Genomic DNA, 22,404 nt, shown 5'->3' with positions numbered 1-22,404 from the left:
TGACATTAGTGTCTAAAATCAAATCCACTCTCAAGGGGTCAGAAAAGGTGAAATGTGTCTATACACTCTGCACAGTGCTGATGCACCCAGCATTTGGGAGCGGTAAACTGGGTGTTTGGAAACCCTGGTTGGCATAGTGGTTAAATGCTACAGCAGCTAACCAAAAGGTCGGCAATTCAAATCCACCAGGCGCCCCTTGGAAACTCTATGGGGCAGTTTGACTCTGTCCTATAGGGTCGCAATGAGTCAGAATCGACTCTTTGGCAGTGGGTTTGGTTTTTTTTTTTTTGTTGTTTAAACTGGGTGTTATGAATTGAATTGTGTCCCCCCAAAATATCTGTTGTAAGCCCCAACCCCTATAGCTATGGTTATAATCCCATTTGGGAATGGGTTTTTTTTGTTTGTTAATGAGACAGTATTAGTGTTGGGTGTGTCTTAAACCAATCTTTTTTGAAATATAAAAGCAGATTAAGCCAGCAAGCAGAGACAGGGGAAGATAGATGCCAGGCCACAGGAAGATTGCCAAGGAGCTAAGAAATAGAAGCTGAAAAGCAACAAGGACCTTCCCCCAGAGGTGATGCCCTGAATTCGGACTTCCATCTAAACTCTAAGAAGATAAGTGTCTGTTTGTTAAAGCACCCACTTGTATTTCTGTTACAGTGGCACTAGGTAACTAAGACATCAGAGCTGCCCCCACTCACAAGAGCTTACATTTGCTGCACTCCATTTGACAGGCGAGTGGAGGGTCATGGCCACTTGGGACGCAGAGGCAAGACTCGCACCCAGCTGGCCAGCACCTGCCCCCCTCTGCCTGCTGGGCTGGCACCCTTACCTGTGATGCAGCTCCTCATGTCTTTGGCCAGCAGCATGCCATCAGGGCAGGCACAGGTGAACTTGGGTGAATGGGGGTTGATCTGCGGGGCTGGGAGGCACAGGTACTGGCAGCCACCATTGTGGAGGGAAGTCTTCTCACACCAGTTCACCCCTGAGGTAGGAGAGACAGGGGTGGGTGAGAAGGAGATGTTCGTCAGGTAGACTAGAAAATTTCAGGAGCTCCTGAGAGAGCCAAGAGCAGTAGTGGGAAGCTGGGAGCAGCCACTCCAGACGTACCTCTCGGCTGCATGAGGTTGTGGAACAGGACCATGTCCTCCGGGGATAGCAGATTCCCAGCCACCAAATTAATGTCTGAGCCTGTGAGGCGGTTGGCACTGAAAATGGCTTCATTGATGATATCTGTCCAAAATACTTTATCCTACACGGGCATTAAAACAAATCTCACTGACCAATGGGAAAGGACACACACCACTGTCCCCTCTAGCCTCTGGGGTTCTAGGTGGTGGTGTCGCATCTTTAGAGCAGGGTCCCCACTGCAGCACTGCCTGGCCCAGAGAATACTTTGCTGGAGGGACCCTCAGGTCATCAGAGGCTGTTTAGCAGTAACCCTGGCCTCTCTACCACCTTGCGACAACCAAAAAAGTCTCCAAGTCTCCAGAAATTGCCAAATGTCCCCTGGGGGTGGGAAGCTTGGCATTGGTTGAGAACTGTTTTAAATCTTTTAATACTCCTTTGGCGAGGAGAAAATGGAAATAACATCAGGTCTAAGACTCTACACAGTCAAGGGAAGCTTTCCCAGCCAGTCTTGGCTTGAACAAACTGGACAATGTGCGTCAGCTTGTGAGCACAGCCTCATACAAGAGCAGCACTCGGTAAACAGTAGCCAGCTGATACTTCATTCAAATACTGAAGGAGGGGCACACTCTCCCCACCCTCACCTCAAAGATCGCCAGGGAGAACGGGTGAGCCAGACGGTTCTTGTCCTCCAAAACAGTCTTCCGGTTGCTCCCATTGACATCAATGCTGGAGATGGAGTGAAGTTTGGAGTCGACCCAGTAGAGGCGGCCACTGGAAAGATCTAGAATAGACAAGTGGGCAAGGAGAGGTTACATGCTGATGCCAGAGGGCCCTTTGGGCTTGGCCACCCTGCTCCCCGCAGTAAGAAGCCCCTGCAGATCCCGGCTTATGCCCACCCTCCACAACAGAAGCCAAAGCCGTCAGCAGAGACGAGCCAAGAGAAGCAGCTCTGACAGCTTCGCCTCACACAAGGCCTGAACCACGTGCCACGGCTTTTTGCACAGTTATCTCCACCTCTCCACCATGACACTTTCCCAGCTGCGGAGCGGGTTTAGTTGTGGGTTAGAAAAACCTCAGGGGACTCTTTAAACATTGAACTGAAACCACTTCTGGAGGACACAGCTAAATAACAGGCTGGCTCATAAAATAAACAATATCACCTGTGAGTACTGTGCTCCTTTTAAAAAAAGAAAAATCATCTATATGAGACCAAAGGGTCAACATTTATCCTAGAGCAAAGATGAGAAGGTCAGGGGGTAGGCAAGGAAGCTAGGTTAATGGAAACAGAACAACCAGAATGGAAATAATAAGAATGTTAACACAATGTGGAAAATGTAACCAATGTCACTAAATAATACGTAAAGAAATTATTAAATGGGAACCTAATCTGCCGTGTAAACTTTCACCAAAAACCAGAATAAAATATTTAAAAACGAGACAAAGAAACCCTTAGGGAATCTGGGAACAGAAGGATGAGAGTTGGACAACATGAGGAACACAATGCCACAGAACTGTGAAGATTGTTGGGACATCAAATATCTTGTTACATATATATTTACCACAAAAAAAGAAAAAAAAGACTTAACGGACATTATCGACCAAATAAAAAACAAAACAGAAAGCACCCCGGGAGCTGCAGGTGCTTATTCCGGAGCTGCCTGGCCTCCATCTCTTCCCCAGAAGCCGACTGGAACCCTTAGCCTGTGCCTGACCCTGGCGGGGACGGCTGTCGCACTATCATACCCAGGGTGATGCCATTGGGCCACTGGATGTCTTCCGTCACCAGCGAGTAGATGTCCACACCATTCAGACCCCCTTTCTTGATCTTTGCAGGGGTCCCCCAATCCGTCCAGTACATGAAGCTAGTGGGAGAACACGGAGAACAGGGCATAAAAATGCACGGCAGGGGAGGCTCAGAGTCAGTCACCAGGTGGGGACAAGGAACATGCTCTTTCTGCTTCCCCAACCTTGCCTGCTCCAGACCTGGAACCTGGTGAGATTTTAAAGCCTGAAAGAATGAGGGGAGATTCTGATCCCAAAGGCCGGGGCTGGGGCCCTGGAAGCTGCACCTAAAACATTGCTGTTCGGGCGGCTCTGAAACCTATGACAAGGTGCTCAGGCTGACACACACACTGACAAATCCAGGTTAAAACTATGCCCATCATATCAGCAAAGGCTGAAGATGTGCGGGGGTATGGGGGAACGGGCCGTCGCATCCACTCCTAGTGGGAGAACAGGTCCTACTATCTGTGTTTTGAAGAGCAATTTGGTGATACGTCAATGTATACACCCTCTGACCAAGAATTCAACCCCTAGAAATCTACCCTGCGGAAGAACTACAAAGACTCAGAACTACAAAGACTCAAGTTCAAAGGTATTCATGGCTGCTTTGTGTGAGGCAGGAAAAGCAAACGACAGAAGCCCCCATGCACTGGGAACTAGTGAAATAAAGGCGGGCCCATCTGGTCAGCAAGCCACGTTGTACACATGAACCAAAGAGTGGGCAAAGGACAGTGTGCCCGTGGCCCTCCCATCCTTGGATCTGAGTGGATATTCTGGGAAGCACCCTCTCCTGGCAGTTGTGTGGAAACTCACTGGGTAGCATGCCCCTCCAACAAGGAAACCTCCTTCAACACCCTCAAGCATTTCTCTTGCTGGACTGGGACCCAGGCCCTGCCTAGCCCCACCTTCATCCCCAGCGGGGTCCTCTACCCTCAGAGTTCTTAGCTCCCTTTCCTTCCCTCCTGGCTACTACATGAAGACAGATGACCACATGCACCTTCTCCAATGTTCATCCCCACCCACTCCCCCAACGTTAGCTCACCCAGGCCAATGCTTCCCTAACTTCCCCTGAACATGTTCACTCCCCCAGGCCAAATACTTCTCCCAATATTAGGTCCCCTAGACCAAACATTCCCCCCACTTCTTCCAACCGTTGCTGCCAGGACCCGCCGCCTGCCGGGGTCTGTCAAGGCTACTCTAAAACTGTAAAATTCCACATCTGATGTGCTGAGGCGGCTTATGTGGCCTGACAGGTACAGGACACACGGGGAGGGGATGGGGACACTGATCCCTGCGTCAGGACTGTGGAATGGCTGAGTCAGTTCCGAGGGCACCGGCCTTCACCTTCCGCTCACCATCACGGCCCAGAGCTTGAGGCAACAGGCTCACAAACCCAACTGTCGAGTCAGCAGTGGGGGCACCACATATTTTTACCTTCTTCCAATCCTATACCGGCCGTTAGTACTTTAATTTCTGGTTGTGAATTTTTGTCCTGAGGGCAGGGCCTTTCCCTGTCCGTTTCAGATGCCAAGAGAGATCTGACCCACTCAACCTCTGAAGTGCACAGGGAAGCCCCACGGTTCAGGTCCCTACTGTTTCCTGAGGGGTCCCTGGGTGGTGTAAATGGTTAATGTGCTCAACTGCTAATCAAAACGTTGGAGGTTCAAGTCTACCCAAAGGCACCTTGGAAGAAAGGCCTGGCAATCTACTTCCAAACAGTCAGCCACAGCAAACCCTATGAAGCACAGTTCTACTCTCACACATATGGGTCACCATGACTTGGAGTTGATTGGATGGCAACTGGTTTACTGGTTTTTATCGTTTTCCGAGAGCACAAGCCCCTGCTGCCACCTCCTCTCTGCGGTTTGGGGTAATTGACACTTGCTCAGTCCACCCCTTGAGTCCCAAGTGGCTCCTTAACCCCTCCCCTGTGCCCTTCCTCCCCCCGCACTCTTCAGCTTTGGAAATACACACCCGTGAGCAGGGTCCACCACAATTGCCCGGGGTTTTGAGTCTTTCTCCTTGAATAGTGTTTTCCTCTTCACACCCCTGGTGTCGGCCACTGAGACGGTGCCGAGGACAGAGTCAGTCCAGTATATGTGGCTATGGACCCAGTCCACGGCCAGCCCATCAGGGGCATGCAGGTCCTTGCTGATGACAGTGTCATAGGAGGAGAAGCTGTGGGCTCTGTCAATCTGGGTGCTGCAGACGGAAGACAGCTGATGTCAGGCTGAGGGCCATCATTTCACCAGGAGCCAGGGTGTGCGTGGGGCAGACCTCACCTGTAAATCTTCCTCTGGGACAGGTCAGACCAGTAGATTCTGTTGCTGGCCACCTCCGTGTCGAGGGCGACCACGTTCTTCAGGTTGGTGATGAGGCTGGTGTACTCGCTCCGGTCCAGTGTCATCTTCCTCACTTCATGGCGGTTGGTGAAGAAGAGGTAAGCGATGGTGCCTGAGAGCCAGGGAGGGTGATCAGTGGAGCGAAGAGCCCCCAACAGAGCCAAGAGTGCTCCCACCATCTGTGCTTATCACCTGCAGGCTCTAGGTGAACCAGAGGAGACACCCAGAAAAATGGGATGGAACACCTCCATGGGCTGCAGAATTTTACATTTTAGAACATAAAGATGAAATAGTAACAGCTAATATTTACAAGGAAACCATGGTGGTGTAGCGGTTAAGTGCTACAGCTGCTAACCAAAGGGTCGGCAGTTTGAATCCGCCAGGTGCACCTTGGAAACTCTATGGGGCAGTTCTACTCTGCCCTATACGGCCACTATGAGTTGGAATCGACTCGACGGCACTGGGTTTGGTTTTTGGGATATTTACGAAGTCCCTGGGTGGTCCAAATGGTTAATGAGCTTGCCTGCTAACCTAGAGGTTGGAAGTTCGAGTCCACCCAGGGGCAACAAAGAAGAAAGGCCTGGCGATCTACTTCCAAAAATCAGCCAGTGAAAATCCTATAGAGTACAATGGTCTAATCTGCAACCAATTATAGGGATGGTGTTTTATTCCTTTGTGCATGGGGTCATCATGAGTCAGTGGTCGTCTCAATAGCAAATAACAAAAATGCTTATGGAGCGATTCCTAAGGGTTGGGAATTCTGCTTAGTGCTTTTCATATGATGTTTCTCTTCATCAAATCCTCACCACCTGGCAAGGCAGGGGCTGCCGTTGAGCCCCTCCACAGATGAGGGGACTGAGGCTCTGAGAGGGAAAGTGACTTACCCAAAGTCACACAGCTAATGAGTGGCACAGCCAGGATTTGAACTATGTTGTCCTAACTCCAGGGACTGTGCTCTAAATATGACAGGAGAGGTCATGGGGTGGGGGGACTACAATCTAAATACTCGCTATCCCGCCTCCCAGTTACACGACAGAAAAATATTCACCTACAAAGTGACCACTTCTACAACTGGGCTTTCCCCAGAAGATCCCGTTCCACAGCTCTACCCCGGCTCCCAGGGACAGCCCCCTTATAAACACTGACACCTACAGTGAAGCCTTGAACCCTGGGGGATTTCATGAACTCAGGGATATTGATGCCAGGGGTCTGCTCCACCCCAGCAGGACCAGGATGCACAGGTGTGACAGGAAGGACCAGGCAGATGCTGAAAGAGACGACCGCAGGGGAAAGACTGAACCACGGAGGGGGCCTCGGGTGAACTGAAGATGCTCTAGCCTATTTCTGCAAAATCCGCCCTCACCATACTCCTACTGTGAGAGTGAAACACAGAGCGGATGCTGCTTCGAAAGCTACACCTCCAGGGATGCAGGGCCACCAAACTGAGGGGGTTCAAAGAGTTAGCACAAACAAAGTGAGCTACTTCTGTTTTGTTTCATTCTTAGCTCTTAGGTTTTGGTCTCTTTTAAATGGATTCTTGGTTTTACGTTTCTTTAGTTAAGGGAGTCCCTGGGTGGTGCACATGGTTCTCACTCAGCGTAATGAAAGCTTAGAGGCTTGAGGCCACTGGCAGAGGCGTATCTAAGGTATGCCAGGTAAGACCAGTGCCCTGGGTGTGGCTTGAGGGGGGCACGCACACCAATGAGCACAGTTTCTATCGGCCCTCAAAGTTTTCCATCATGAGCTGTGAGATTATTCAGCAATTTAAAACTATTTGCCATAGGTGCTATTTTCCATAGATGTACTGCTGGTCCACCCAGAGGCATCTTGGAGGAAAGGCCTGGCAATCTACCTCCAAAAATGTAGCCATTGAATAACCCTGTGGAACACAGTTCTACTGACACACATGGAATTGCCATGAGTTGAAGCTGATTTGATGGCAACTGGTTTACTGGTTAGTTAATAAGACAGCTGTTGGGGGTGCAGGCTGTTTGGGCAATGGCTTCCATGTCTTATCCCCAACCCTCTCCTCTAACTATCTGTCAAAGGAGAATTTGGATGGCCAGGAGAGCTGGGTGCTGCAGATGTGAACAACTTTAACCAGACGTTGACCCTGTGGGGTTAACCAACGGCTGCTGAGGAGCCAGCCGCGTGTGGGCAATCTCACGGGCAAGCCTGACCCAGACAGTCATGTGAACAAGGCTGCTTACACACCTGCTCGATGGTTTCGAGAGCAAAAGCTCTGCTTACCACCAGGTCACTTTACTTGGTCCTCTTTGATTTCCTCAGCAAAGCTCAGATGATGAAATTCCCGAATGTCTTTGTTTTCACTGTGGCCGAGGCCAGTCCCTCCCACCCACCTTCCCAGCTGCTCTCAGCTGCCCGCCTCCCTGCACTCACCGACGGCTTTGCAGGCCTTGGTGTGGGGGTCAATCTGGAAGCCCTTGTGACACTCGCACTTATAGCCCCCCTCGAGGTTCACACAGATCTGGCTGCAGCTGTCGGGGTCCTGACACTCGTCGATATCTGCACGTCAAGACCCAGAGACAGATTTACTTCAGGCATCTCCCATAGGCTGTGGGTGGGGTAACATACTCCACACGACACACACGTGGACCCAGACCAAACTCCATGGCTGACAACTGACTGCAGGAGGGGGACGGCCCGTCTCCTCTGGCACAAGTGTCGGGAGTGGGGTGGGTCTCAGAAATAGCTAAGCATCACTCCCAACAATGACTCCATCCTCACCCTTCAACTCAGGGCCCCAGCCAAGAGGGAGAAGCTGTATCAGCTGAGATTTCTTCATTATTAATCCCTGAAGGCGAGAACCATAAGAGCTACCAAGTGCTCACCATGGCCAGGCCTGTGCTGAACGCTCCACACACTGGGCATCTCATTACATTCTCCTGACAGCCCTGTGAGGGGGGATCCTGTCATCCCCACTTTATATGGGGGAGGAAGCTGAGGCCTCCCACGTTGGAAAGGGCTAAGCAGGCCCAGAACCTAGCCTGCTCGGAATCACCTTCGCATCTTCTCTGGTCCACGAGCCGGAAGCCCTCAGGGCAGAGGCACTCGTAGCCAATCTTGAGGTCGTTGCAGACATGTGAGCAGCCTCCTTTGTTGTCCAGACACTCGTTGGTACCTGAGGTGGATGGGGGACACACAGGTCATGCTTAGGCCTCCGCCTCTCCCTTCCCCTGCCATTCTGCTTTCTTTATCCCAGGTGGGCGGTTCAAGTCCACCTTGGAAGAAGGTCTGGTGATCTGCTTCTGAAAACTCAGCCACTGAAAACTCTATGGACACACAGGGGTCGCCGTGAGACAGAATTGACTTGACAGCAACTGGTTATTGTTTATTTTTAAATAAAGTCACAATGATGACTTAGGGGTCAGTGAGGTAATACGACCCCTAAAAAAAAAAAAAAAAACCATTGCTGCCAAGTTGCTTCTGACTCAGAGTGACTATAGGAGGGAGTAGAACTGCCCCATAGGGTTTCCAAGGCTGTAAATCTTTACAGAAGCAGACTGCCACATCTTTCATGGAGCGGCTGGTGAGTTCAAACCACCAACCTTTCGGTTGACAGCCGAGTGCTTTAACTACTGCACAACCAGGGCTCCACTCTATACAGCTCTTCCTAATGGGATCTTTCAGTACCAAACACACAGAAGGTCAGGTAGCTAACATAAAAGTGCCACACCACCTTAATTTAAAATAACGAAATTCTCAAGAGAGAAGCAGGCTTCCAAGGCAAAGAAGTCACATTTTCTAGAATTCATTTTTTAAGAGAAAGTCTCCTAAAACTACTTGTTAGTGCTCACAGCTATAGTTTGCAGAGCACTTACTACCAGCCAGGTGCTGCGGAATAGTTCACAACCATCTCATCAGTCAATTCCCCCAACAGCCCTAGGACCTGTGAGCAATTACTGTCCCATCTGACGGATGTGAAAACTGAGGCCCAGAAGTGAAGTCACTTGTCCCCAGCCCCTGTCTGTCCAGCCACGGAGCCAAAGCTCCCGCAGGCCATGGGTGTGTGGAGCCCTTTCTCAGCACCACCCAGCTCTCGTGGGGGATGGGGAAGGGGTGTCTGAAGCCTCCACAGCTCTATACCCTCCCCCTTCACGACTTCCGTGGACTACCTGCACCCCAGGGCTCACCGCACTCCTTGAGGGGCTCGTCCGACCAGTCCCGGCAGTCCCTGACTGAGTTGCACACTTTGTCCAGTGTGATGCATTCGCCACTGTGGCACTTGAATTTGTTGGGCCCCTCACACAGCGTCACTAGGACAGCCAGAGACAGGAGGGTTAGGTGCTTCTGAGTGCAGGAGACTGCTTAGAAGTCTTTAATGTGATGGTTAATTCATTCATGTAAATATATTGATTAATAAAACACAATAATTAATAAAACACACTAAACCCCCATGAGCCGCCACCTAGCTTAAGAATTAGAATGTTACCTAAAGCAGGGTTCAGCAGATTTCGGCCTAAGGGCCAAATCAGTTCATTTAAATAAAGTTTTATTAGAACGCATTCAGAGTTGAATAGTTCTGAAAACATTTACTCTCTGGCCTTTACAGAAAAGGCTCGCTGACCCCTGATCTAGACTACTATGGCTGTCTTTCCCTGTCCCATCCTGCTAAGACCTATAAACCAAAAAAACCAAACCCGTTGCCTTCAAGTTGATTCCGACTCACGGCGACCCTATAAGCACAGAGTAGAGCTGCCCTGTGGGGTTTCCAAGGTGCTGCCGGTAGATTCGAACTGCTAATGTTTTGCTTAACAGCGGAGCTCTTAACCACTGTGCAACCAGGGCTCCGACTCCACCACTGTTTAGAATTAATTCTACTGGGGTTGAATCTCTGGGTTGCTACCAGTTTCTGCTGTGACAACAGTGCTGCTGGGATCATTTCAGAGTGTGGGTCCCACTGTACTGCCGGTTTCTCCAGAGAACGTTTCCAGGCATAGAACTGCTGGGTTGTTCGCTCAGGAAACTGCTGCAGACATCATATCACGCCTATAACCGTGAGTGCTGTGCGCACTGGCCTTATTAAATCTCCCCACCTCGAAGTAGGTGCTTTTATTATGCACATTTTCAGATAAGGGGAAGTGAGGCTCAACCAGGGGTCAAGTAACTTGCCCAAGGACCCATAACTGGTGGGGGCTGAGTGGGAGTCCCAAGCCCAGGCCCACGCCTGAATTCACCAGCAGCAGCCTCCCTAATGCCTCCCACCCCGACTTTGCAGAGCACTGCACAAACAGCAAGGCACTGCAAGGTGGGGGCCAGGAGACCAGGTGGCACGCTCTTATGCCTGTCCCCAGCCCAGGTACAAAAGCCCCTCCTCGCAGAGCTTACCATTGATGCAGCCGACCTCGTCGCTCAGGTCCTTGCAGTCGTACTCCTTGTCGCACTGCCGGCTGCCATGGATACAGGTCCCATCTCCGCACTGGAACTGGTCAGGCCGGCACGTAGCCACAGCTGGAAAACACAGGAGGGTTAACCCTCTCAGGAAGAGGCAGTAAGAAAAAATCACCTCCGCTCTAAAGCCACCATCGCCCATGACAGGCCAAAGGGAACCCACTGCGTTGGCCCTCTGAGCAGCCATATGGGTGGGGACTTCAGAGAGGAAAAAGTGAAGCCTCTTTGACTGGCCGAAGAAAATGGCTCATCCTCTACTTCCAAGAAAGAAGAGACCTAGGTCAAAAGACAGCCTTCCTGCCTACCACCCGTCTTCATATTCTAACTGCTAACCAATGTAGATTTCAGAAGTTTCTTTTTTTACAACAGTATTTTGTTCCTCAATGAAAAAGAATCAAGGATCAGCACAACTAGATGGTGCCCGGCTACCACAGCTGGCTGCTCTGACAGGGATCACAATAGAGGGTCCTGGACAGAGCTGGAGAAAAATGTAAAACAAAATTCAAACTCACAAAAAAAGACTAGACTCACTGACCTGATGACAGAGACCAGGTAAACCCCAAGAGTATGGTCTCCAGACACCCTTTTAACTCAGTACTAAAGTCACTTTTGAGGCTCACCCTTCAGCCAAAGATTAGAGAGGCCCATAAAACAAACAATAATATGTGTAGCTCAACCGTGTATATGAGACTAAATGGGCACATCACCCAGGAGAAAGGACAAGAAGGCAGAAAGGGACAGAAAACCTGGATGAATGGAGACGGGAACCATTGGAGAGAATGTTGACGTGTCACAGGGCTGGCAAGCAATGTCACAAATCATTGGTTAACAATATTAATTGTTTAACAAGAAACTAATTTGCTCTGTAAACCTTCATTTAAAGCACAAGAAAAATAAAAAAAGAACCAAGGAAAATTACTGTTAAAGTAACAGCAAAGGTTGGAAAATAGGAAAGGAGAAAAAAAAAACACCCCAAAACCTAACTCCCTAACATAGCCACTAAGATTTTCTTAGATTTCCCTCCAGTCCTTCCTCACTTGCGTTTGTCAGAACATGGAACTCATTAAAAAGCCGACAGACCCAACAGGATGTCCTCAGCAGATCAGGCGAGGCAGATGGGAGCAGCTGCCACCAGAGGCAGGGAGGAGCCCAGTAAATTAGGGCAAAACGAACAGGGACCATGAGTATAATACAGCCGTTGAAATGGCCGACCGTGAGCGTGGAAAGTGCTTACGTGAGGACGCTAAGTGAAAAAGCAGACCTTAACATCAGAATCCTGTGGACGCATGTGGTGGCTGGCCGCATTCTATAACTTGATCTCACACAGGTTTACTTGCCCTGCTAACGCATTAGGCTGGGTATTTGTGCTTTACGCATTTTTCTGTGTGTTACAGTTCACAATAAAAACGTTTCCAGTAAAAAAAATTAGACTCCGGATGTCAGTGAAGAGATCATACAAGCGTGGACGGAATGATCCCTCTTTAATCCAGGTGTTTGTCTTCACATTGACAACAGCAACTGAACGTGACTCTACCAAAAATGAAGCTGTGACAGCTAATGTGGTAGAATGACAGAGATTTTGGTTTTCACAGTGTGTGTCCATAGAAAAGTCCTTTAGCCTTTCTGTGCTTCAGTTTCCTCATCTGTAAAATAGGGAAAACCCCCCTCCTAGGTATGGAAATTAAATGAGTATGTGTTATGTTTTAGAACAGATCACATACAAAGTCACCAATTTTATAAAATGTGACTTTAAAACAAGTTTGTTGTCATTGTTGTGTCCCATCAAGTTGATCCTGACGCACAGCAACTTTAAACGATGGAGTAGAACTGCCCCATAGGGTTTCCAAGGCTGTAGTCTTTATGGAAGCAGACTGCCACGCCTTTCTCCCAAGGAGTGGCTGGGGGTTTGAACTGCTGACCTTTAGATTAGCATCTGAGTGTCTAACCACTGCGCCACCAGGGCTCCTTAAAACAAGTTTAGATCTACACAAGGATTACAGCTATGTGAGAACTGATTACATCTGGGTCAAGACGCAAAAAGAAAACACGTTTTCGATTCGCAGTGTTTCTGACATGATAAAACCAGCTGCCACCAAGTCCGTTTGGGCTCATGGTGACCCCGCATGTGTCTGAGAAGAACTACGCTCCACAGGGTTTTCAATGGCAAATTTTTCTTTTGAGGCACCTCTGGGTGGACTCAAACCTCCAACCTTTTGGTTAGCAGCAAGCATGTTAACTGTTTACACCACCCAGGGCCTCTTTCTAACACAACTGTTGTTAGTGCTATTGATTCCTCTCCACTCCCGGCGATCCCATGTGTGCAGAGTAGAACTGCTCCACAGGGCTTTCAAGGTTGTGACCTTTCAGAAACAGATCACCAGGTCTGTCTCCCAAAGTGCCCCTGAGTGGGTTCAAACCAGCAACCTTTCAGCTAGTAGTGACGCACTTAACCGTTTGCGCCACCCAGGGACTCCGTTCTAACACACTAACAATCCCCATTTAAGGAGCCCTAACACAGGGCCATCTACAGGGCCACATTCTTTATTTGCACTGTCTCCAGCTCAGGAGCCACTAACCATGAGACTATTAAACTTTAAATAAATAAAATTAAAAATTCGCTAGCCATGTTTAAGTGCCTGATAGCCACATGGGGCTAGTGGCTATTGTGCTGACAGTGTTGATAGAGAAGATTTCCACCATCACAGAAGCTTGTCTTGGACAGAGCTGGACTCTAACCACAACCCACACAGGTCACTGCTGTTACCCCATTCTATCGAGGGGTGGAGAAGACCACGACACAGTGAGGCTGAGTTCTCGGCCAAGGGTCACTCAGCTCAATGCCTCCAGCCCAGGCCTGGGACCCAGGATCCTTCCTGGGCCGATAATACTGCAGCCTGTGGCTTGCTCCCTTAATCAAGAGATGAACTAGGGGTAAAAGACAGTCACGTATGGGGGCTACTGTCTCCCTCACATGATCAGAAAAATGAGAAGAAACTGAAGTGGGGCCAGCTTCCTTGCTGCGTGGTTTGAAATCACTGAACCACTTAAAGCCACTGTCCATCCTACAGCAGGATGCCAGGCCTTACCACAGTCCTCCTCGTCTGACTTGTCCTTGCAGTCGGGGGCGGCATCACAGCGCCAGCTGGTGTGGATACACTCGCCGCTGCGGCAGTGAAACTCGAAGGAGGAGCAGGGGCCATTGTCCCTTTGTGGGGCAGATGTGTTGCGGCCCTCACAGTGCTGCAGCCACTCGTCCGAGCCATCCTCGCAGTCAGGGTCACCATCGCAGGCCCACAGCTCAGGGATGCAGGTGGAGGTGTTGCACCGAAAGTTGGCAGGGCCGCAGGTGGTCATGGTCACAGGGCAGGCGTCCTCATCTGAGCCGTCTAAGCAATCCTGGTCTGAGTCACAGACAAACACCTGCGAGATGCACTTGCCATCGTGGCAACGGAACTGGTCCTGCGAGCATGTCTTGGGGGCTGCGGGGTGGATAGGAGAGAAAACTCCGTCACCATGGAGTCTCCAACACCAGCCCCTTCCACAGATGGGAAGCTGTGCCATGGAGAGGTCAGACCCTGGCCAGCATGCCGGTGGAGAAGCGTGCAGGGTAGCGGTCAAGGCCTGAGACTCGGAACGGATTGCCTGGGTCACACCCGCTCTACCCCTGTTCAAATTGGGCAAGTCACTGTTCCTCTCTGTGCCTCAGTTTCCTCATCTGTACATGCCATTTGGGACTGTTGTGACAACTAGTGGGTTAACATGTTTGAAGCTTGTAGGCGGGGGCCCAGCACACAGGAAGTGCTGTTTAAGGCTTTGATGTTAATTGTTCTTCAAAGAGCCAAGAGCACCGCCCAGCTCCACAGTACCTTCCTGTTCAGGAATCTTGGAGTTTTTTCTTTTTTTTTTTAATTGTGGTAAAAATAAACATAACCAAACATTTTTTACATGTACATTTCAATGACATTAATGACACTCACTATGTGGTGCAACCATAACCACTATCCGTTTCCAAATTTCTTCATCACCCTTAAGAGATGCTCAGTGCCCCTTAAGCAATAACTCCCCCTTTCTCCCTTCCTCCGCCCCTAGTAACCACTAGTAAACTTTGGTACGTTTTTGGCCTTACTGCTTAACATAACCCTCCAGCTCTGTGACACTCTTACTTTCGCTGGTTAGTTGGAGGATTGAGTCTCAGCCAACAAGCACCCACTGTCTGCTTGGCCTCCCAGGGAAAAGGCAGGGAGACGTGGCTCATGACGGTCACAGTGGCTAACTGGAACATGTAGTAGGTGCTGTGCTGTGGACAAGGACTGCCTCACTGAGCACGTGACAACCACCCTGAGAGGAAGCACCATCGCGCTCCTGCCTCCTGGTCAAGGTGGGATTTGAGGGGTGGGAGGGGCCTGGTATGAGCCCCCAGGAGACACAGTGTGGGCAGGGAAGCTGGGGAATGAAGTCTGGCCGCACCCCAGGAAATGGTGTATATACCACTCCCCAGAACCCCGGTATGGTTATGGGCAGAGGCTGGGCTGGGCCACACTAAGAGGGCCCTGGGATCACACTCACCGCAGTATTGCTCATCTGAGCCATTCTCGCAGTCCACTTGGCCATCACATCTCCAGAACTGAGGAATGCAGCGGTTGACCCGGCCCCCACAGCTGAAGTCCCCAGATTGGCAGGTAACAGACTCTATGAGAGAAATGGGATTGAAACTTAATGCAAAGGGAAGACTAGACAAACTCACCAGTCCTATCTTTGCAAAGGAAGAACCCAGGGTCTTCAGAGAAAGCATGTAAATTCCACCTTTGTGGGTTGAAAGCAAGGGCATTTAATGGAACTTGCTAGGAATCAGTGGTTAAAGGATCAATTGCCATCAGGTCGACCCTGATTTATGGCAGTCCCATGTGTGTGTCAGAGTACAACCGTGCTCCACAGGATTTTCAATGGCTGATTTTTTGGAAGTAGAGCCACTCTTCTAAGGTGCTTTGGGTGGACTTGAACCTCCAACCTTTTGGTTAGCACCTGAGTGTGTTAACAGTCTGCACTACCCAGGGACTCCTTGTTAAAAGACCACCAAACCAAACCAACCCCATTGCCGTTGAGTCAATTCCAACTCATAGTGACCCTATAGGACAGAGTACAACTATCCCATAGGGTTTCCAAGGAGCAGCTGGTGGATTAGAACTGCTGACTTCTTAGTTAACAGCTGAGCTCTCAACCACTATGCCACCAGGGCTTCTGTTAAAGGACAGTCCCAGTAAAATCTTCTCTCCCTGCCTCCTAATTCCTGGTGAACGACATAAATCCATTGGCTGCTTTTCCACCTCATCTCCCACCCCCCATCATCACAAAGGGTCAGGAGGCGCACCACGCTCAGAGGGGACTCACTGCATGTCTCCTGGGACTCGTCAGAGCCGTCCTGGCACTCGGCGCTCCCGTCACAGACCCACTTGTAAGAGATGCATTTCCCATCTCGGCACTGGAACTCCTTCCTCCCACACTTGTCTCCTGCTGAGAGAGAAGAAAAGGCGAACGGGCCCCCTCAGTGCCAGGTCAGACACTGAACAAGTGACCAATTTCCTGCCAACTAAAGAATGAACCTTAAATACAATGCTATCAACAAGAGTCTGACTCCCAGGAAATTAAATACACAGGACAAATTAAATTTCATGAACCCAAGGTATAGTAGGGGATGCAAAATACAAGTCCAACAAATAAGTAAGTCCAAATTATCAACAATTTTAAAGTTTTGATGGTTGTTGAGTCCAAAGTATGGATCTACTGAGGGATGGGAACAAAGTATTAGAACTTCCCTGCACAGCTGTTTAGCCCTGAGGCTGCTGAAAGACATTTCCCAGCATCTGTTCTCCTCCATGTTAATAAGACCCTCATTTGGAAATGGATAGTGGTGATGGTTGGATAGAGTGGTGAATATAATTAATGTCAAAGAATTGTACATGTAAAAAAATGCTGAAATGGCAAATGCTTTGTTATATATGTATTTAATCACAATAAAAAGAAGAAGACCTCAAAGTTTCAAGTGGGCAAATGACCCAAATAAGGTCTATAATTTCCCAACCTCCCTTGCAGCTAGCTGTGGCCATGTGACTAAGCTTAAGTCAATGGGATGTGAGTGGATATGACGTGTGCAAATTCCAGGTCATGGCCTTAAAGGAAAGGGTAGAAAGATTGACCATTTGCTTATTGTCACTGTGTTATAACATTCTGTCATTTGTCTGAACCTAGTTTAATGGATTTATGGGTTAGCTTTAACCAACTTTCCTAAAAAAAAGATGAGTGATACAACAAGAAAACCAGAGGTTGAATTCTGCCCTAACTTTATAGTGTGGCTTCAGATGTTAACAGATTATAATATGAACGAGACACTTACAAATGTTATGTATTTAATTTTTATCTATTATCATTTTTTTTTTTTTAACATTTTGGCTTTTGTGTTACGGTTAAGCTTTGAATAAACATATCAGTACAGGTACATAAAAAATATATTGGGGAGGGCATGCACGTAATTTTTTTTACTAAGAGGGGTGTGTGATTTTAAAAGTCTGAAAACCAACTAGTTAGGATTATGACCAAAAGACTGTAGGGCCAAGTGCATTGTGCTATATTGGATTTGGATCCTGGAAGAGAAAAAGGATGTTAGAGGAAAAATTGCGGAAATCCAAATAAAGTCTAGAGGGATAGTAAAATGCTGATGTTAATCTCTTAGTTTTGACAAAAGTACCCTAGTTACATAAGATGTTCACATTAGGGGAAATCTGATGAGCGGTTTATGAGAACTCTCCGTACATCTTTGCAACTTGTCTGTAAATCTAATCGTATTCCAGGAAAACACAACGGGTCTCCATGAGTTGGAATCTACTCCATGACGACGGGTTTTAGTGTTATTCCAAAACAAAAAGGTTATCAGGGGAAAAAAAAAAGTCCTCGAGACAAGAGATTACATAAAGTTAAACAATCCCACTCTTAAACATTAACAATAAGGGTGAATAAAGATTTATGGAGCATTTCGGGGACGGGAGACTTGTGAAAGCAAGACGATGAATTCCATGATGAAGGAAGAGCCATGAGCCTCAATTTTACCCCAACCATCTCCACCAAAGTTAATACCAAGAGATAGATAAGGCCCAGAAAGCAGATTATAGGCAGAAGAGAGGAGGAAGAGCACGCCTAGAAATTTCCCTCCCAGGCTCATGCATCTATGGCTGCTGCTCCCTCTTCCCACCCCATTTCCTCATACCTACAAGGTGCAGACATCTGTTTTTCCTGTAAATTACTGCCCTGAAAACGCTACAAGTGAGGAAGAGAGAGATGCCCCTGAGGTCACAGGACTTTACCAGCCTTCCCCCAACCCTGAGCTGTGAGAGTTACAACACTGAGGAAGTAGAAGTCTCCTTTTGCAGAAACCTGGGGGCACTCTTCAGCTTGACACACAACCTGCCTCCATGCCGGATCCTGTTAACCTTTCACAACCCCAAGGGCCTGCAGTTTCCTCTGCCTGCAATGCCCCCACCCCTTTGCTTGGCTAACTCCTACTGGTGTTTGGCTCAACTGCATGCTGACCTTCAAGAAACTGGGTTAGGTACCCCATGAGCTCCTAAAATATCCTTTTCTTACCCCTGTGACACTACATCAAAATTGCCTGTTGGCTTGTGTACCTCCTAGCCTGGACTCATCAGCCCAATGCCTGACATAATCATAATAATTTTAATAGGCAGGCTGAAAATTAAGGCCCAGTCCATCACTGCCATGGATTGATTTGTATCTCCCCAAAATGTCTGTATTAACTTAGTTAGACCATGATTTCCAGTATTCTGTGGTTATCCTCCACTTTGTGATTATAATTTTTTGTTAAAGAGGATTTGGGTGGGATTGTAACACCCCTACTGGGCCTTATCCCTGATCCAATGTAAAGGGAGTTTCCCGGGGGTGTGGCTGCACCACCTTTTATCTCTCAAGAGATACCGAGGGTACCGAGTTGGGAACTTCATACCACCAAGAAAGCAGTGCTGGGAGCACAGTGCATCCTTTGGACCTGAGGTTCCCACACTGAGATGCTCCCAGACCAAGGGAAGATGATGACAAGGACCTTCCTCCAGAGCCGACAGAGAGAAAAAGCCTTCCCCTGGAACGAGTGCCCTGAATTCGGACTTCTAGCCTACTGGACTATGAGAGAATAAACTTCTCTTTGTTGAAGTCCTCCACTCGTGGAACTTTTGTTATAGCAGCACTAGATGACTAAGACAATCACCAAGCCAGGCAAAGGTTTGGGGAAAGGGGTGTTCTTCCACACTCCATCTTTTAGGAGAGTAACAGGGTAGAATCTGTCAAAATTCAAAGTGTATGGTCCAGGACCCAGCAGATACACTAACACAAGTGCACAACAATGGAAATTCAAGGATCCAACAAGACCTTACTTACAATAGAGAAAAGGGGAAATATCTGTGGTAGTTTAAAATACTTTCACAAATTCTGTGGCACTCCCTTTAAAAGGTGGAGCCTAATTCCCCTCCTGTGGAGTAGGCACTGGACTTAGTGACTTGCTTCTGATAGAAAACACTAGAAGCATGTGGCTTCTGAGACCAGGTCATAAAAGGCCCTGCAGCTTCCTTCCTGCTCTCTCTTGAATTGCTTGCTCTAGGGAGGCCAACTGCATGTCAGGGCTGTTTGAGTTTCTTTTAAGAATGTTTTACTCTTGAGGTTAAAGAAAGAAAAAAACTAAGTAAGAGAATTGAAAGACGCAGTCAGTATGTATCTCTGACTTTAGCCCAGGTTACTCTGGCCCTTTGTTGTTGTCCGTTAGGTGCTGTCGAGTTGATTCCTACTCATAGCGACCCTAGGTACAACAGAACGAAACATTGCCCAGTCCTGCACCACCCTCATAATCATTGCTATGCTTGAGCCCATTGTTGCAGCCACTGTGTCAATCCGTCTCATTCGCTCTGACCCTATAACTTCCCAAATGGCTTTTGTTGGCATTGGTTCTTCTAATCGGGTGGACATGGCCAGAGATCCCCAGATACCCTTGAATATCTCACCCAACCTTGAACCTGATCCTGACCCTGGGCAGAGGGCTCTGACAGCTCTGTGGGCCAGGGGTTCTGAGATTCCACTTTCTTGTACTTCACTATGGCCCTCTGTTTATAAACTGCCCGACCACACAGATAAGTGCATTTTCGTTATACAAGATGGAGGAAGCGTTTGCCCCCAGCCAGAGGATGACTGGAACAGGTAAGTGGTTTCTGATTTTCCATGACCTGCTGCCAGCCATCGTGGAGTGTTCTGGCTTTTTTTTGGTGGGGGCGGGGGGGGAGAATAACTACACACACACACACACACGCATGCACGCACGCACGCATGCACACACACACACCATCTTTCGTTGTACTGGAGTTTAGGGATCACAATTAAACTATCATTTGGGTTGCTTTTCCTTGTGTAAAAGAGCCTGGTGGTTAAAGTGCTCAACTGCCAACCAAAAGGCCAGAGGTTCAAACCCACCAGCCACTCTACAGGAGAAAAAACATGGCAGAGTCTGTTTCCATAAAGATTACAGCCTTAGAAATCCTATGGGGCAGTTCTACTCTGTCCTGTAAGGTCGCTATGAGTCAGAATCGGTATTCCCTGTTGTGAGGAGCTCTGCCCAGATCCTGACATAGTTGACATTAACTTAAAAGACAGACAGGTGATATATTCATACAACAGAATACTACTCAGCAGTAAGAAGGGACTAACAACTGATACAGGCAACATGATGAATGGACTCTGAAACATGTTATGTCTGGCTCAAGAGTACGTACTGTACGATTGCATTTATATGAAGTTCTGTTGTTGTTTTTGTTATTAGCTGCCGTCATGTCGGCCCCAAATCACGATGATCCCACGCATAATGGAATGAAATGCTCGGTCCTGCACCATTCCTGTGATCAGCTGCAGACTGGACAATGTTCCATTGTGACCTACAGGGTTTACAATGGCTGATTTTTGGCCTTTCTTCCTAGTCTGTCTTAGCCTGGAAGCTCCACTGAAGCTTGTTCAGCATAATGGCAGCACACAAGCCAGTCAATGAGGTACACTGGCCAGGAATCAAAACTAGGTCTCCAGCCCAGGAGGCGAGAACACTACTATTGAACCACCAATGCCTCATATGAAGTTCTAGTGCGGGCAAAACTAATCTATAGCAACAGAAATTAGGTTAGCGGTTACTTCTGGGGTAGGGGTTGATTAACAGGAAACGGGCACCAAGGAACTTTCCAGGGAGGATGGAAATAGTCTACATCTCGATGGGAGGTGGGTGGTGGATGGTGGTTACACTTGTCAAAACTCACTCAACTCTTCACTTAATATCTGTCCATTTTGTAGTAGGTCAATTATACCTCAATTTAAAAAGAAAACAAACTCAGGGTCTTCCAAGTTCAAGTCCAATGCTCTTTCCAGAGGCTGGGGAACTGATGTGGTGAAATTAGGAGGTATGAGGAGAACCAAAACGAGGATGGAGGTGGTAAAGATGGTGAAACATAAGGAGTATTTAGAAGAATCAACAGAACTTGGTAACTGTGAATCACAGTGGCCACAGTCTAGAACCCAGGTGACAAGGAGAACGGATGGTGGGAGATAAGGAGGAAGAGAAAAGTGAATGAGTTCAGCTTTGGAATTTGCTGTGGTCCCAGATACCATCACCCAATTACTGATCAGTACAGGATGTCTCACTCAGCAGTGCTTCTACAATCTACTCTACACCCCCTGACTCACAGCTGAACTATGATAGTTCTAAAAGGAGGAAATGACTCATATCTCCCCACTTCTTGCACAAAAAAGCATTTGGAATTGCAGGACTCTCAGAAAAAATAAAACAGGAAGTTTCAGTCAATGAACATTTGCAATGAGGAGCTTGGAGGTGGAGCTTCAATCACCCCACCACTAAGCAGCCCGGGGATTGGGGCTTCAGTTACCACTAATCCACTGTCCTGCTTCCCAGCCTTTGCTTAATGACCCCACAGACACACAAAATGTGCCACTTAGGAGACTGGGACCACTAGTTAACACCTTAAACCCATTGCTGTCAAGTCAATTTCAACTCATAGTGACCCTACAAGGCAGAGTAGAACTGCCCTGTAGTTTCCAAGGCTGTCATCTTTAAGGAAGCAGACTGCCACATCTTTCCCCTGCCGAGTGGCTGGCAGATTCGAACTGCTGCCTTTTGGTTAGCAGCTGACTGCTTAACCACTGCATCACCAGGAGTCCTTTTAATAACATTGTAAGGCCCTTTAAAGAGGGACAAAGAACAATAAAACCCCACTGGCCTTCAAGCCCTCCCCCACCCCCCACAGTTCTTTAAACATTTGCTAGCCACAGATGGCTGAAGACCTCACCAACCGGAAGACCCTGTCACTACCTATTTCTGTCAGAACAGGTGATCCAACAGCTGGCCAATCTGTAGTGGATTTCACTGCTACAGGCACCGCCAGACGGCAGTTGGCCGGGAAATAAGCCCCACGGCTTTGCTAGTCAGTGGGGATCAAGAACAGAGTACGGACTGAGTGACAGTATATCACGCCAGTGTCCCCACATGAGCCAAGACCGTTCTGAGCAAGGGGATGGAACTAGCTAGTCCTGTTCCAAACACCACAGCCCAAAGAAAGCGCACATCTTCCTTGCCTTTCCCCGGTGTTGCAAAACCAAGTTTTGGGTTTTTCCAAGTCAGTTCATTTGAATTTCA

General features: G+C 48.4%; 1 protein-coding gene across 2 annotated transcripts in view; it reads right to left on the bottom strand.

Annotated features, from left to right (window-relative positions):
• LDLR (low density lipoprotein receptor) overlaps window positions 1–22,404 on the bottom strand; it is a 31,711-nt gene that overhangs the window by 6,154 nt on the left and 3,153 nt on the right. The window contains exons 2-14 of one of the 2 annotated variants that reach the window (XM_049876911.1): window positions 16,056–16,178; window positions 15,234–15,356; window positions 13,754–14,146; window positions 10,605–10,727; window positions 9,410–9,532; window positions 8,278–8,397; window positions 7,656–7,781; window positions 5,196–5,367; window positions 4,888–5,115; window positions 2,875–2,993; window positions 1,773–1,912; window positions 1,111–1,252; window positions 833–985 (exon numbers count right to left, since the gene is read on the bottom strand). In XM_049876911.1, the coding sequence (XP_049732868.1) occupies window positions 833–985; window positions 1,111–1,252; window positions 1,773–1,912; window positions 2,875–2,993; window positions 4,888–5,115; window positions 5,196–5,367; window positions 7,656–7,781; window positions 8,278–8,397; window positions 9,410–9,532; window positions 10,605–10,727; window positions 13,754–14,146; window positions 15,234–15,356; window positions 16,056–16,178 (2,085 nt within the window). The remainder of the gene's footprint in view (window positions 1–832; window positions 986–1,110; window positions 1,253–1,772; window positions 1,913–2,874; window positions 2,994–4,887; window positions 5,116–5,195; window positions 5,368–7,655; window positions 7,782–8,277; window positions 8,398–9,409; window positions 9,533–10,604; window positions 10,728–13,753; window positions 14,147–15,233; window positions 15,357–16,055; window positions 16,179–22,404) is intronic. The other variant, XM_049876912.1, reaches the window with a different exon arrangement.

The sequence above is a fragment of the Elephas maximus genome, chromosome 3, assembly GCF_024166365.1.
Source record: "Elephas maximus indicus isolate mEleMax1 chromosome 3, mEleMax1 primary haplotype, whole genome shotgun sequence".
NCBI classification, from domain to species: Eukaryota; Metazoa; Chordata; class Mammalia; order Proboscidea; family Elephantidae; genus Elephas; species Elephas maximus.
The sequence above is the reverse complement of the archived record's forward strand: the minus strand, read 5'-3'. Positions and strand labels throughout refer to the sequence as shown.